At 49.4% G+C, this 17,028-nt stretch overlaps 1 protein-coding gene across 1 annotated transcript in view; it reads right to left on the bottom strand.

The window, feature by feature from the left end:
* The window catches only part of STK10 (serine/threonine kinase 10), a 144,340-nt gene that overhangs the window by 38,414 nt on the left and 88,898 nt on the right, over positions 1-17,028 (bottom strand). The window contains exons 8-12 of the mRNA XM_019027991.4: positions 14,325-14,459; positions 11,283-11,831; positions 8,109-8,239; positions 659-782; positions 24-203 (exon numbers count right to left, since the gene is read on the bottom strand). Of these exons, the coding sequence (XP_018883536.3) occupies positions 24-203; positions 659-782; positions 8,109-8,239; positions 11,283-11,831; positions 14,325-14,459 (1,119 nt within the window). The remainder of the gene's footprint in view (positions 1-23; positions 204-658; positions 783-8,108; positions 8,240-11,282; positions 11,832-14,324; positions 14,460-17,028) is intronic.

Consider the following 17,028-nt stretch of genomic DNA (forward strand, 5'->3'; position numbering starts at 1 on the left):
ACCCCCACTGAGCACATACTCACCTCTTTCTTCATCAGTTTGAGCTGCTCTTGGAACCTGGTGTAGTCCCGATCCTGCTCCAGGCGGATCCGCCTGGCCTCCTCCCGGCGGCGCACGGCATGATCTTGCTCCATCTTCTCCACTTGTTGCTTTTGCTGACGCTCCAGGTTCTCTAATTCCGTGTCAAAAAACTTCTTCTTGGCCTGAAAGGAGCAGAAATTCTGAGAAACTCAGTGAAGTCACTTTATACCTGGGAGGGACATGGGAAGTGGAATGGGGAGAACTCAGAGCTTGTGATCAGACCTAAGCTTGAATCCCAGCTCTACCACCCTATTGCCGTGTGACCTGGGGCAAGTTACTTAGCCTGAGTCTCCATTTCCTCATCTGCAAAAGGGAGACCAGACCATGTGTTGTTGCATGGTGCTCAATACAGGTTATTTCCCCTCTGGAGATCCTCCTGTGGGACTCAGGATCGCTGTGACCTTCACGGGATTCTGTGTTAACAAGTCACTGCCTAACAAGATCGGGAAGCCCCCAGGAATTGGGCAATTGTTGTGAATTACTCTCCACTACCCAATCATTCCCACTATGTAGCTTCCACTGAGAGAACACCTGGAGGCAAGAAGCCCTCCAGGGTCCCATCTTTTCTCGCACTCACATTGATTTCCTGTTCAAAACGTTTATGCATTTGCTCCAGCTGCAGCTCATGCTTGTTACTCAGCTGAGTCTGGTTCCGATGCTCTTCTTTCTGGAGCAGCCGAAGCTCTCGGAGTTCCTGGCGCCTGAAAGGTTAAAGGATACAGATATTTCACAGTAAGAAACTGGCTTCAGAGATCACAATATTTGCAACTTGGAACACTGAAGGTTGGATCATGGAACAAAATCACACAAGTCTTGGGCACAGGCATGACTAGAACTCAGGCTTCATTTGATATTTATTGACAGACAAAACCTTAATACTCCTAATAAATAAAGAGTGCTTACAAATCAATAAAAAGGAAGATTATCCTAACCAAAAAAAGTGGCAAAGAACATGAACAGACATGAAGCAAAAGATAAAAAGAAATTTTAGAATCACCTATATAGATATAAAATACAAATGAAAAAGAAACTACAATTTCTTGATGTAGAAAAGATAATGCAGAAAATTTGATGTAGAAACTACATTTTCATGATGTAGAAAATTTGACGGTAGAAACTGGTACATTTCTGGAGGACAATTTGGTAATAAGTTTATGTTTTTTGACATAGTAGTTTCCACTTCTGGACACTGATTTTAAAGAAATATTTATAGATGCACAAAACCACTGAATAAGAATATTCAGCTGGGTGCGGTGGCTCACACCTGTAATCCCAGCACTTTGGGAAGCCAAAGCAGAAGAATCACCTGAGGTCAGGAGTTTGAGACCAGCCTGGCCAACATGGCAAAACCCCATCTCTACTAAAAATACAAAAATTAGCTGGACATGGTGGCACATGCCTGTACTCCCAGCTACTCAGGAGGCTGAGGCAGGAGAATCGCTTGAACCTGGGAGGTGGAGGTTCCAGTGGGCCGAGATGATGCCATTGCACTCCAGCCTGGGCTACAAGAGCGAAACTCCATCTCAACAACACAAAAAAAAGAAGAAAAAAAAAAGAATAATCAGTCATTTAAAATCAATGTTATTTAGTAAAAAATTGGAAGCAAATGTCCATCAATATAGGTCTATGTAAATAAAGTATATTGATATGATGGAATTCTATACAACCTTAAAAAAATGAAGCTTTAGAAAATGTTTAATTACATAAGGAAACATATATTAAAAATAATAATTCGGCTGGGCACGGTGGCTCATACCTATAATCCTAGCACTTTGGGAGGCCAAGGAGGGTGGATCACCTGAGGTCGGGGGTTCAAGACCAGCCTGACCAACATGGAGAACCCCGTCTCTACTAAAAATACAAAATTAGCTGGGTGTGGTGGTGCCTGCCTGTAATCCCAGCTACTTAAGAGGCTGAGGCAAGAGAATCGCTTGAACCTGGGAGGCGGAGGTTGCAGTGAGCTGAGATAGCGCCACTGCACTCCCGCCTGGGCAACAAGGGCAAAACTCTGTCTCAAAATAATAATAATAATAATATTTATGAACAGATATGGAATAATCTCTAGGTAAAAAAAAGCAAGATATTAAAGAATAGGTCTGTTATGCCACCTTATCTGGGAGAAAAAAGGACAACAATGTCTCTGTACACACATATATGTATTGTTTACTTTTCTAGTATCTCTGGAAGGATTAAACCATAAAACACTAACACAGGAAAGGGAACTAGATTTCTGGTAGGAAAATGAAGAGGGAAATTTTTCACTGTTTATCTTCTTTCTTTTTTTTTTTAAATTTCGAACCATGGACCTTATACAGATCGAGTATACTTTACTGAAAAAGCTTGGGACCAGAAGTGTTTTGGGTGTCAGATTTTTTTAGATTGTAGAATATTATACTTACTGAACGAGCATCCCTAATCTGAAAATCTGAAGTCCAAAATGTTCCAGTGAGAATTTGATGTCAGTGCTCAAAAAGTTGCAGATTTTGGAGCATTTTGGATTTTGGATTTTTTGATTTGGGATGTTTAACCTTTATTACCTGCTAAAAAATATATAATAAAAATTTGACCTAGGCCATGCGTGGTGGCCCACGCCTATAATCCCAGTACTTTGGGAGGCCGAGTTGGGAGGATCACTTGAGCTCAGGAGTTCAAGACCAGCCTGGGCCACATAGCGAGACCTCATCTCTGCCAAAAATACAAAACTTAGCCGGGCATGGTGGTGCATGTGTGTGGTCCCAGCTACTTAAAAGGCTGAGGCCGGAAGATTGCTTGAGCCCAGGAGGTCCAGGCTGCAGTGAGCCGTGACTATGCCACTTGCACTCCAGCCTGGGCAACAGAGCAAGATCCTGTGTTAAAAAAAGAAAAAAAAATTGACCTAAGCCACATGTCCTAATTATATATATATATATATTTATGTTGTCAGTGTATGTGTGTACTCACAGAAAAAATATCAGAGGGATAAGCCCCAAGTGTTAACCATGTTTCTTAATGAGCAAACCCATTAAAAATTGCTATGTAGGCCGGGCGTGGTGGCTCACACCTGTAATCCCAGCACTTTGCGGGGCTGAGGCTGGCGGATCACTTGAGGTCAGGAGTTCAAAACCAGCCTGGCCAACATGGTGAAACCCCATCTCTATTAAAAATACAAAAATTAGCCAGGTATGGTGGTGCACGCCTGTAATCCCAGCTACTTGGGAGGCTGAGGCAGAAGAATGGCGTGAACCTGGGAGGCAGAGGTTGTAGTGAGCCGAGATCGCACCACTGCACTCCAGCCTGGGCGACAGAGTGAGACTCCGTTTCAAAAAAAAAAAGAGACAAAAAATTGCTACATATCATTTATATAATCAGAAAAAAAGAAAAAAACCAAACTACTACAGAAAGAACCTAGGCCTCCTGACTGAACTGGCAGCTCCTGGCGGCCTCTCGGGGTTGGGGTCCGTGAGGCCTGTGTCCTAGTCCAGTGCGGCACCATGCTGATTCCCATGAGGCCATGCTCTGACCCCAGTGGCCTTCCTCATGACTCGGAGGGGCCATAACTGCTCACAGAACTGCCCCCCAAGAGCAGCACAAGGAGGGGTTGGGCAGTGCAGCGAGGCCAAGAGCATTCTCTGGGGTTGCAGCGCCCCTGTGTGAATCTAGGCTCAGTCAGCTTTCCAGCTGGGTGCCCGCTCGGGGAGTCACTTATCCTTGTGGGACTCACTCCCTCCTCTGCAAAATGAGGCTAACAATCTTTACCTGTTGGGTCCTTTGAAGGATAAATGAGATAACACAGGTAAAGTGCCCACGTGGCACATGACCAGCACTCTGTAAATGGCAACTGCTCGAATTCTACCAAGGAAGAAGAGGCAATGGCTGCCCTGCCTCTGGGAAAAGCCAGAGGCGCTTTCTACAGCCACAGAGGGAAGACTGTCTGAGCCTCTGCTTTTCTGGAAAGTGAGAAGAGAGGAGGCAGCTTTTGAGAGTGTTAACGAGGAAATGGAAATCCTGACTCAAGAGAAACTAAGGTTTAGAGAACAACTGACAAAAAGCCTAAAAGGAGTACAGAAAGAAGGCAGGCAGCCAGCTCTAGCACCCCCTGGCCCACCTGTGCTCTCAGAAGGAAAGGCAAGCAAAGAGAAGGCTGAGGCTTAAGAGCGAGGGAACGGCAGAAGCCGTTTTAGGGAAGCACAGGAGGAACTCTGCCCGGAAGCCTCGTCAGTCTGAGAACGTGATACATGCTCAGCCACATGGTTTCAAAAGCCTAGGTGTGACCCAATTCTCCAAAAACGCCAGGGGTCAGGTATGACCAGGGGCCTGGGCCAGCAGGGGATGATCAGGGCCTTCCACACCCCTGTGGTCTGGTGGCCTGGCCTAGTTTACAGGCGCTCAGACCTCCAGACCACGGCAGGCAAGCGAGAAAATCCCGGTTCCTGCCAAGCACCTCTTCACCTCCTCGAGGTCTCACCTTTTGACCCTGAGTAGCACACAGCTGCTCTGCTCAGGAGGAGGGTGGGGAACCACAGCCAGGGCCACAGAGCACTGCTTCTCCATGGGGTGTGGCCAATCTAGAATTTATCCCTGAGAACTTCAATTGCCCAGGGGGGAGGTGATGGAAACCCAGCTCTTGAGGTTGAAGCTCAGAGTCCAGGGTGCCTCTCAGGTGACCATAAGAACAGAAGGTGGTTTCGTCTGCCAAAGCAACCTGTGCCCTAGCCTCCCGACCCACACAGATGACACCAGTGTGTGTGTGCGTGTGTGTGTGTGTGGTGTATGCAGATACACTAGTGAAAAGTCTGTTTTTCCTCCCTCTGTCTCCTAGAGGGAGAAGAGATCCAGAACATCTAAAACTACTTTTATTTGGTTTTGGCTTATTTATTTATTTATTTATTTATTTACTTACTTTTGAGACAGAATCTCACCCTGTCGCCCAGGCTGGAGTGTAGTGACACAATCTCAGCCCACTGCAACCTCCGCCTCCTGGGTTCAAGTGATTCTCCTGTCTCAGCCTCCCGAGTAGCTGGGATTACAGACGCCCGCCACCACAGCTGGCTAATTTTTGTAGTTTTAGTAGAGACGAGGTTTTGCCATGTTGGCCAGGCTTGTCTCGAACTCCTGACCTCAGGTGATCCACTCGCCTAGGCCTCCCAAAGTGCTGGGATTACAGGTGTGAGCCACTGCACCTGGCCTATGCTTTCATTTTTTACAATTTATTTTTTAAATTTATTTTTGAGAGATAAGAGTCTTGCTCTGTTGCCCAGGCTGGAGTGTGGTGGCATGAACGCAGCTCACTGCAGCCTTGACCTCCTAGGCTCAAGTGATCATCCCACTTCAGCCTCCCGAGTAGCTGGGACTACAGGTATGTGCCCAGCTAATTTTAAAATTTTTTTGTAGAGACACTAGGTTGCCCAGATGGTCTCGAACTCCTGGGCTCAAGTGATCCTCTCACTTCAGCCTCCCAAAGTGCTGAAATTACAGGTGTGTGCTGCTGTGCCCAGCTGCATGGTTATACTTTTTAAAAAATATGAATATTAGGCCGGGCGCGGTGGCTCACATCTGTAATTCCAGCACTTTGGGAGACCGAGGCGGGCGGATCACAAGGTCAGGAGTTTGAGACCAGCCTGGCCAATACAGTGAAACCCCGTCTGTACTAAAAATACAAAAATTAGCCGGGCGTGGTGGCGGGCACCTGTAGTCCCAGCTACTCAGGAGGCTGAGGCAGGAGAATCGCTTGAACCCGGGAGGCAGAGGTTGCACTGAACCGAGATCGCACCACTGCACTCCAGCCTGAGCGACAGAGCAAGACTCCATCTCAAAAAATAAATAAATACATAAAATTAAAAAAATTTTAATTCACATGTACAAAAATATGTGATTAATGTTCTAGAAATTTTCTCTACACTAACCATGAATTTACCCTGCAAAGGCCTGGCCCCCAGGGGACTCCGTGGTTCCATGGCCTCCCTAAGTGTTAAGCTCCCCCAACCCCTGCCAGCTACATGGTCCAGTGAAACCTGAAGGAATTCTCACACACACAGACCCAGTTAGAACCTCAGCTTTACCCCTGCCTAACTGGAAGACCCAGGGCAAGTGACTTACTTGCCCAGAAATAGTGTTTCCTCATTTGTTTACAAAATGTGGAAATAGGGTCTCCCGAAGGAGGGCTGTAAGTGGGGGATGAACAACTGAAAAGTATAAAGCTGATCCTAGCAAACAGCTTTGCCTCACACCTTCCTCCCTGTTCCAGTCCTTCACCAGCTCACTGGTTTTGCCTCCAAAATGTAGGTCAAATCTGACCATGTTTTTCCCTCTTCCCGGCCACTGCCCCAGCCTGAGCCCAGAGCCTGCCCATCCTAGTCAAGATCTCCCTGTCTCCATCCACCAGTCCCTTAAACAAGCTGAGTAGTTATTCCTCAGGGCCTCAGCAACTGCAATTTCCCCTGGGCTCCCCCAGCTCTCCTCCCCTTATCCTTTAGGCTTGGCTCAGGGGCTTCCCTTGGAGCAGCCTCCCCCACTCCAAGCACTCACTATCATGTCACCTGTTACTTGTTTCATGGCGTGTACCACAATCAGGATTATCTTGTGTACTGTATGTTGGCCCATTAGGTGTAAGTTCTACAAGGGCAATGGCCTTATCTATTTGGGTCATCACCTTGTCTCCAACCTGGTGGGTTGGTGGATACATGGATGGATGGATGGATGGATGGATGGATGGATGGATGGATGGAAGGAAGGATGGATGGATGCATGGATGGATGGATGGATGGATGGATGGAAGGATGGATGGATGGATGGATGGATGGATGGATGGATGGATGGATGGATGGAAGGAAGGATGGATGGATGGATGGATGGATGGATGGATGGAAGGAAGGATGGATGGATGGATGGATGGATGGATGGATGGATGGATGGAAGGATGGATGGATGGAAGGATGGATGGATGGATGGATGGATGGATGGATGGATGGAAGGAAGGATGGATGGATGGATGGATGGATGGATGGATGGATGGATGGAAGGAAGGATGGATGGATGGATGGATGGATGGATGGAAGGAAGGATGGATGGATGGAAGGAAGGATGGATGGATGGATGGATGGATGGATGGATGGAAGGAAGGAAGGATGGATGGATGGATGGATGGATGGATGGATGGATGGATGGAAGGAAGGATGGATGGATGGATGGATGGATGGATGGATGGATGGAAGGAAGGATGGATGGATGGATGGAAGGATGGATGGATGGATGGATGGAAGGATGGATGGATGGATGGACGGATGGTTAGGTAGATAGGTAGTGAGTGGGTGGGTGGATGGATGACTGGATGGATGATTGGGTGGACAGATGGAAAGGTAGATAGGGAGTAGGTAAATAGATAGATGGGTAGATAAATGGATGGAAGGATAAAATGGACGGATGGGTGATTGGGTGGATGGATAGATAAACAGATGGATAATTGGGCAGATGAAGGGAAGGATGGAATGGTGAGTGAGTAGAAGGATGGGTGGATAGATGGAAGGTGAGTGAGTGCGTAGATGAATGAGTGGATGGGTGGATGAATGGATGGATGAATGGATGGGTGAATGGATGGGTGAATGACTGGGTGGAGAGATGGATAGGCAGACAGGTGAGTAGGTGGATTGATGGGTGGATAAATGAATGGAAGGATGGATGATTAAGTAGATAGGTAGATGAATGGGTGGACAGTTGGATGGATGGATGGAAATGAGTGGGTAGATAGGTGGATGGGTGGAGGGGTGAGTGGGTGGAAGGATGGGTAGACGGATGGGTGGATAGATGAATAGGTAGATAGGTGAGTAGGTGGATAGATGGGTGAATAAATGAATGGATGAGTGGATAGATAGGTGAACGGTTGGGTAGATGGGGGAGTGCAAGATCGCAGGCAAAATGAGTTTCCTTTTGTCTCCTTGATTCCCCCACTTCATGCTGTAGACAGACAGCCCCCTCACCAAAAGGACCAATGCCCACTCCTCTTACCATAGCCCCACCCTGTTACCACCATTAGTGGCCCTTCCCAGGCTTGCCTGAGAAATCTCATCTCCTCATCCTTCTTCTCATCTTCGCTGATGATCTTGGAGGTGGTGATGCTCACCTCCACACCATCCACCACAAATTTGCGTGTCCGCTTGAGGGTTTTTTTGTACAGCTTCGGGTCCTGGCCAGGGAAAACCATTAGACAAGTCTCAGCATTTCAGCTAAGGACCCATGGCTGTCACAGCAGGTGAGGCCACAGCTCTGCTGGGCCCACAGCTTCAGAACCACCCCCAGAGAGATGTGGCCATCCATCTTCCCTCTTGCCTCAACTTAACCTAGGAGCCGGGGGTTCTGAGCTTATCCCCTTGCCTTTCCCTGATCTCAGCCTTCAGAAACTGTGCTGAGGCCTCCTCTACCTTGCTGCCAGCACCTCTCATGCATCCAGGACATGGTGTCAGAAAGAGCTGCGTTCTTGCCGGGCACGGTGGCTTACGCTTGTAATCCCAGCACTTTGGGAGGCCGAGGCAGGCGGATCACAAGGTCAGGAGTTCAAGACCAGCCTGGCCAACACAGTGAAACCCTGTCTCTACTAAAAATACAAAAAGTAGCCAGGCATGGTAGCAGGCGCCTGTAATCCCAGCTACTTGGGAGGCTGAGGCAGGAGAATCACTTGAACCCAGGAGGCGGAGTTTGCAGTGAGCTGAGATCACGCCACTGCCCTCCAGCCTGGGCCATACAGCTAGACTCCGTCTCAAAAAAAAAAAAAAAAAAAAAGAGCTGCGTTCTAACCCTCACTGCACCACTTACTTGCTCTGCGTCTCTGGGCCAGCCTCTTGTCCTGTCTGAGCCTCAGCTTCCTCACCTGTTCAGGGAGGATAGTCACACTACTTGCCTCCCAGGGTGGTTGTGAAGATTCAATGAGAGAACACATGGCAGGCACACAGAGCAGGGCCCGCTCCCGGCACGTGTTCCATGCTTAGCATTTCTTTCTGACAGTTATTACTGCAGACCACACATGATCCTCGCGCGTGGTGCCAAAATCCAAAGGAGCCCGAAAACCAAAGGCTGTTTTCATAACTGGTTTGGTAGCCAAAGCTGACCTGGCCTGAACTCCCCACCTGCTGGGAGTCACCGTGAGATTACGCATAATCGTCATCTTTTCCTGTGAGTAATCGCACACGCCACAAGTGATTGTGCAGGTGCCACCTGGGATCCTGGAGGTGTTTGTGTGTCATAATACGTGGTACCCTCTGGAAGTTCTCAGCTCTGATTCTGAAGGTGTCCCCATAACCCTCCCGCTCTGCCCACTGCCTCTGGCCTCTTGGTTGGTTTCAAAGGCTCGGCTCTTTTTTTTTTTTTTTTTTTGAGATGGAGTCTCGCTCTGTTGCCCAGGCTGGAGTGCAGTGGCGCAGTCTCAGCTCACCACAACCTCCGCCTCCTGGGTTCAAGTGATTCTCCTGCCTTAGCCTCCGGAGTGGCTGGGATTACAGGCATGCGCCACCACGCCCAGCTAATTTTTTAATTTTTTTAAGTAGAGACAGGGTTTCACCATGTTGGTAAGGCTGGTCTCGAACTCCTGACCTCGTGATCCACCCACCTCGGCCTCCCAAAGTGCTGGGATTACAGGTGTGAGCCACGGCGCCCAGCCCGAAGACTCTTTTTGGTGTAGCCCAGCCCTGCCTTCCTAACACGGGGCCTCCCAGCCCCTGAAAGAGGAGTGAGGAGCCAGCGTGGCAGGTCTCTTGACCCCTTGAAATCTATGCTGAGCTCCACTCCTGCTGAGTCGAGAGGGGCAGACTGTTTTTGCTCCCTGAGGTCTGGGCCCGTCTCCTGCCCATGGCACCTCGCCCAGGGGCTCTGGACAGCATCAGCATGGACCCAGCATGCCCGACTCTCATCTCTCTACGGTGACCAGCTCACATGTGCCAGGACCCACTCAGGATGGGTCAGGCCAGCAGTGAGAAGTAGAGGCCGGCAGGAGTGAGAGTGGAGGGGAAGAAAGGGCACCCACAGCCACAGCCCTCTGCTGAGAACTGCTCCTGGCCAGGGGGCCTCCATCCCTGAAGGAACAGGCTCCTAGTCACGCCAGGGGGTGCTGGCGCAGCGGGGGACTCTCATCAGAACGGCCTGAGGTCCCTGACGCAATGCAGTCAACCAGAAACATTCTACACAGCCTTGAGAAGAGCAGGGGAGCCCCTGCTTTAGGTGGGTCTGTCTCATTAAAAAAACAAATAAAAACACCTTTTTTTCACTTAGTGTCTTCAGGAAGAGAAGTGGCAGGATGCCGGTCCTAAGGAAGACGCTGCTCACAGGCAACAGCTGCTGTGCATGCTTGTCCCGGTGGCCTGTTGGAACTGTGCTTCCCTTCCCTGCCTAAAGCTGATTGGCCGTTGCGGCTCCTGTCACTCCCCTTTGCTTAGCAAATATGTTCGAGTCTCTACTGTGTGTTTTTCACCAAGTACATTTGGGAAGGAAAAACAAAATCATACAGTATTTCCTCTAAAATGAGCTTTGGGTAGAGGGTCAGGTGACCCATGGTGAGTTTAGTAACACCCTGGGATTTATCGGGGAGGCCAGGAAAGGAGTCAGCCCCTTCCAGCTGCCTAAGAAGGAGGCCATGGCTCCCACTGGGAAGGTTTAGAGTTTGGAGCCTGGGGTCTGTCCATCTTCCCACTCCTACCTGGCCCTGGGCTGGCTCCTCACTTCTCTGAGCCTCCATCTGCTTATCTGTAAAGTGAGAGGATGAAGGAGCCTGTCTGTTCTTTTTAAAGCACTTTGTACAGGGTTCGCCTCAAGCCCAGGCCTCTAGTGCGGTGGCTATCGTCATTCACAACACTGCCCACCTCCAGAAAGGCCCCGGAGGCAGGGAAGACGGCTTTGACCTGTTTCCTTTAGTTGGATTTACCAGTTATCAGCTGGGTCTCGTGGCTGACCTCCGGATGACAGAACTTCATTTGTAGCTAAGGCCTAAGAGTTCTCTCTCCCAAATTTTACCAGGGCCTTTTACCAAGCTTTGAAATTTAAACCCAAACCAACTGCTTTACATTCCTAAATCCCATACTGAACCCAGATATTTTGGAGATTAAACTATGAATCAAACCCAAAACCCCCTAATGAACCACTTAAAATGCAAGGAAGCCTAAATGCTTTTGAAACCAAAATGGAGCTGCAGAACATCCTGCAATGGTCTTGCTGCAAGCCCGTGGTGGCAGAGGCGGTGTTACCTTGATGGACAGAGAGCCCATCTCTTTGTTCAGCGACAGGTCAGCGGAGAGATTGGTACCGTAGTCCATGCTCTCAGAGGTGCAGAGGCTGCTGCAGTCCGAGTCCCTCTTGGAAGGCCCTGGAGCTGCCTGGGCAGGTGGCTCCAGGCTGCCATTGGCCAGCTTCTCCCCACCCAAGGTCTCCAGGGCGCTGCTGTTGGGCCGGCTCTGGCTGGCCTTTTGAGATCTGTTGGCTGCTGGGCTGAGGTCCCCACCCTGCTCAGCAACTTGCTTCTCCTGGGCTACCTGAATTCTGGCATCCATTGACACGGGTCGGGACTTCCGCAGGGGCACAGGCACTGCCAGGCCGTTCTCATTTCCAGGGGCCACGACTGGGGGACTGGTGGTTTGGAGGGATCCGTCCCCAGAGGGCTGGCTGCAGGGCTCATTCACACTGTCCTGAGACTGGCTGGGTGCCAGCGGGGTGGAAGGTGACTCCTTGAGAGGCTTGTCAGCATTGAGGCTTGGCGGACTCACCTCAGAGGAGTTCTGAGTATGGTTCTCCAGGGTCTAGAAAAAAAAAAAAATAATAATAATATATATATATATATATATATATATATATTCAAGGCCATGCTGCTGTATGTTCAAGGCAAGAGTCAGAGATGCAGTGGGGAAAGTCAGACACCCTCAAGATGAAGTGGGCCAGGGCCAAGAAAGGAGAGCAGATATCTCCCTAGCCAGTCTTCAGCACTCCCTATTGCCTAACCGTAATACAATTACTACTTATTCTGAGGCATGGCAATCTCCTCACTATCTCTAATCTTAGCTGAATGTAATAGCTGTTATTCCTGCTAGGAGGCAGCTGTGGCCAGCTGGCCAGCTCATGGCCCACAGGGAGGGGTCAGTGGCCATTCCATTCCAGCCAATTGTGACAATGTGGGAAGATGGCTCCCCTGTGGCCAAACCTTCCCAGTTTTTTAATTTTAATTTTTTATTTTATTTATTTATTTTTTTTGAGACAGGGTCTTGCTCTGTCACCCAGGCTGGAGTGTAGTGGTGCCATCTTGGCTCAATGCAACCTCCATCTCCTGGGTTCCCACCTGGGAGTGGTCCTCCCACCTCAGCCTCCCAAGGAGCCTCCCAAGTAGCTGGGACTACAGGTGCATGCCACCACACCCAGCTAATTTTTGCATTTTTTAGTAGGGACAGGGTTTCAGTATGTCACCCAGGCTGGTCTCAAACTCCTGGACTCAAGTGATCTGCCTGCCTCGGCCTCCCAAAGTGCTGGGATTAGAGGTGTGTGCCACTGCACCCAGCCAAACCTTCCAATTTTTTAAGACAAGTTTGAAATCTAGGTTTTTAATGGACATCTCTTAATTTTTAGGTGGCAACTAACTCATATTTTTAAAAAAATCATATAAAGGCCAAGCCAAGCCTGTCTGGGGACTGGATTCAGCCCTTGTGGCCACTAAGTTTTCAGCTTCATTTTTGTTTTTTAGAGTCTTTGTTGGGTGGAAAGTACTGGAAATCTTGCTATGCTAAGGTGAAACAGAACATCCTTCCTGTGTATAAAACATAAACATCCAACTTGGTGAATAGAGTGAGTATCCATGTAGCCACTTTCCAGGTCAGGAGGGGACATTGCTTTGCCCCAGAGGGCCATCCCCTGCCGCCCTGTCCTTCTCAGTGGCACTGCTCTCCCACCTCTTGACATAGTCACTGTCCTATGGTCTCTAAGTGCTACAGGTGAGCTGTGCCTGCTTATAAACGTGGTATGAATGGATTTATACTATAAGTATTCCTTTGGGTCTTGCCAGCCACTGGTTTTAACCTCAGCTATGGCAGCTGGTGGAAGCAACTCCAATCTACCTTCCAGTCAACACCCAGAGTGATGGCTCAAAAACGCAGATCTGATTCTGTCACCTCCACTCCAATACCCAGTCCCTGCCTGAAACCCTTCGGGGCTCCCAATACCCGCAGGACAAAGATCAGCCTCCTGCATGCAGACAATGAGGCCGGGTGTGAGCGCTTTCTGCCTCCTCCTGGAGCCAGGCCCCACTGAGGTTCTCCTACTCCACATCCACCCCTGGCCCTGCCATCTATCGGCTCAGCCAGCCACTTCACTGTATCGATCTCAGTTTTCCTGTCTGTAAGCTGGAGCTTGGTTACCCTGTGTCAGAGCTGTAGAGGGCCCGGCAGCCACCAGGGGCTCCATGCATGGCTGGGGTGGTTGTGATGATTCCGCTTGCCCTGCCCTTCAGGGCTTTCCTTCTTCACCCTGGTGAGGGTCTGCACCAGCCTCAGGCTCCACCCAGGACTGAATTAAATTTGAGGAAGCTGCAGTGCCGTCCACAGCACAAGGATGTGGGCCAGCTCCATCCCCTGATGGGTAAGTCCAACCCCTGCTTCTCTAGGCACAGGGAGCCATCTGGATGGCCACCCTATCCCTGGGAAGAGGCCTCCCCCAGCAAGGCCAGGGATTACAGAGCAACAGCTTGGGCCAGAAGCCAGCCCACAGACATGTTTTCCTCGGTTCACAGGGTTTTTACAAATTTAAATTAGCTTTAATTTCAATCTAAATCCAGCAAGCACTGAAGCTGCAAAAGAGTTCCAAATGTGCCCAGACATGGGTCCCCTTGGCACTGAGGGCAGCTAGAGGGGGGCCAGGGTGTTGCCTGTGGCCATATGCAGCCTCCCGTATTTATCCCAAAATGAGCTAAAAACAGTCTCATTTGGTATGTGAGCCGTGACAGGAACAAAGGATGGGAAGCCATGAATCAGTTACCAACTTTTAAAAATTGGAAGATTTCATTTGAAAATCTAGATCTCTGGTATCTCCTGAAAACTCACAGGATCGGGATCCGGCCAACACCTCCTGCTGCCTCACCCCGGCCCACATGCCATCTTACGTTACCTGCAGCGTGGGCGTCTGCAACCTCTGAGCTGGGAAGAAATTGCCTGAGCCAGAGTCCTGGCCTTCCCTGCCCCTCCCACACCAGCAGGGCCAGCTGAGATCCTGTCCTCCCAGCCCCCGCTAAGCCCCACTCTCCCTGGCCTTACGGAGGCGGCATCCACGGCGTCCTCCTCTTCCCCCTCATCCCGGCCGTCTTCGATCTCTTCCATCACCTCGGCCTTGGCCTCAGCCACCAGCTCCCGCAGAGCCTTGTTACTGGTGATGCTGCTGACGAAGGGATGCTGAGGGAGCAAGATGCACCTAGATTAGAACCACTCTGGCGTCACGGTGGGGTGGAACAGGCTGGGTGAGCTCACCCCCCGGGCAGAAAAGGCCAGCCTCATTCCTGAGCAAAATGTGCACATGAACTTGGAGACCCAGAGACAGCCTGGAAAGTCCCAAGTGTGTTGGAAAGAGGGCAGATCCCAGCTGTGTCTCTCAGCGGCTGTGTGACCTTGAGCATGTCACTTAACCTCTCTGAGCCACAGGCTCCTCATCTCTCAAGTGGACACGTTAACAATGAACCCACAGGGAGGTCATGCGGATTAAATGAGATCATGCACTTGAAAATGCTTAGCCCAAAGTAGGAGCTCAAGCCATGTCTGCAAGGGAGGGTGTCTATTTTCCTTTTTAAAAGGTTTTAATATATAGTTTTATAAAATATGCTACATACATTTTGTTGAGGAATAACATTCCTACAGCAAAGTTCACAGGTTGTAAAGCTCAACGACTTTTTTGAGACAGAGTTTCACTCTTGTTGCCCAGGCTGGAAGGCAGTTGTGCAATCTTGGCTCACTGCAACCTCCACCTACCAGGTTCAAGGGATTCTCCTGCCTCAGCCTCCCAAGTAGCTGGGATTACAGGCATGCACCACCACGCCAGGCTAATTTTTTATATTTTTAGTAGAGACGGGGTTTCACCATGTTGGCCAGGCTGGTCTCAAACTCCTGACCTTAAGTGATCCACCCGCCTCAGCCTCCCAAAGTGCTGGGATTACAGGCGTGAGCCACTGTGCCCAGCCTCAATGACTTTTTACATATATATGCACCCAGCGTAACTGCCACCCAGCTCAAGATACAGAACATTTCCATCACTGGGGAAGGCTCCCGTCTCCCTTGGCAGGCAACCCCACTCCCACGCCGCCAGCCTCAGGAGCCTGCTCCTCAGCTTCCTAGAAACAGAGCATCGTGTGTGCAGTCTTTCGCGTTGGCTTCCTTTACTCAGCGTCATGACTGTGAGATTCACCTACATTGTCGCCTATTTCGGTAAACTGTTCCTGTTTTATTTCTGTGCAGGGTCTCACTGTATGACTATGGCACAGTTTGTTTATTCATCCTGCTGCTGCTGGACATCTGGGCTGTTTCCCATTTTTGGCAACTATGAATAAAGCTGCAAGAGACATTCTCGTATGTCTTTGGGTGGACATATGTGTTTGGTTTTAAGAAAGGAAATACAAGATCTTGAGGCAGAGTGGTGTATGTTCTATTCTAGGTTTTTATACAAATGTCAGAGTCTTATTTAAAAGTGAATGTTCTTTTACGGACCTTGCAAAACGCCAAAGCAAAAGGTCTCAGCGATATTAAGTCAGTGTGAGGTATCCTGGGTGAGGGCACCCGGGTATAGCCAGGGATGTGGGATTCCTCAACCCACCACGCTCACCGAGGGCCACTGGGAAAGGAATGATGGGGTGGGGTGGGGGCATCATGAAGCTAGAATTTGCTCATTTACAATTTACAGGAAGGCTCTGATGAAATTCACTGTTTTTACTCTCAGACAATTTATCCGGGGAGGAAGTGTCAACAAGATTGCTGGGGAAGTATTTAAATGACTAAAAAACAAATTTCTAGCACCTGGAAAACACATTCAGAACGTATATGTTCATCACAAATCATTCTTATCTGTTTGTTCATTTAAAACAGTTCATTTGGCCGGGCGCGGTGGCTCAAATGATAAACAAGAGAATTCCAGATCTTGTATAGCTGAGGGTGGTGGAGACTAAAGTCTGCAGGCAGAGGGGCCTCATTCAAGGTCAAATTCAAGCTGAGACCCAAGGGAAAGATCTGGGCACAGAGAATTCCAGGCAGAGGGAGCAGCTGGTACAAAGAAGGCCCTGAGACTGGACTGAGCTTGTTGGGCGGCAGGAGCCATGAGACGGGCGGGATGGTGGGACACACAGGATGCAGAGGAAGGATGGGCCGTGTGTGCAGGTGAGCCACAGAGACTGTCCTCACAAGCCACCAACAGGCTGCAGTGCAGCAGTGATATTCACTACTACCCTTTAGAGATGTCATTCTGGCTGCTCTGTACTTTTAAGAGGTCTTGAGTGGGGCGTTAAGGTTTTACTAATCATAGGAGGCAAAGTAGCATGCAGTTAAGAGTGCTGGCTGTAGACTCTAGAACCAAGACACCTGGTAAAATCCAGCTTCCACCAACTTGGGCAAGTCACTTAACCTTGAGTCTCAGTTTGCTCATCTATATACTAGGAGCAGCTGTTATAAGCATTATGGTAAATGCTCAGATATGGCAGCCATCATCATCATCACCACCACCATCATCACCTTCACCACCATCACCACCATCATTATCATCACCATCATTATCATCATCATCACCACGACCATTACCATCGCCACCATCACTATCACCATCACTATCACCATCATTACCACCATCATCCCCATCACCATCACCATTACCCCCATCACCACTATCATCACCATCACCATTACCCCCATCACCACTATCATCACCATCACCATGACCATTACCATCACCACCATCACCCCCGACAGCAGCAGGAGCAGCAGCACA

Source organism: Gorilla gorilla, chromosome 4, assembly GCF_029281585.2.
Source record: "Gorilla gorilla gorilla isolate KB3781 chromosome 4, NHGRI_mGorGor1-v2.1_pri, whole genome shotgun sequence".
NCBI classification, from domain to species: domain Eukaryota; kingdom Metazoa; phylum Chordata; class Mammalia; order Primates; family Hominidae; genus Gorilla; species Gorilla gorilla.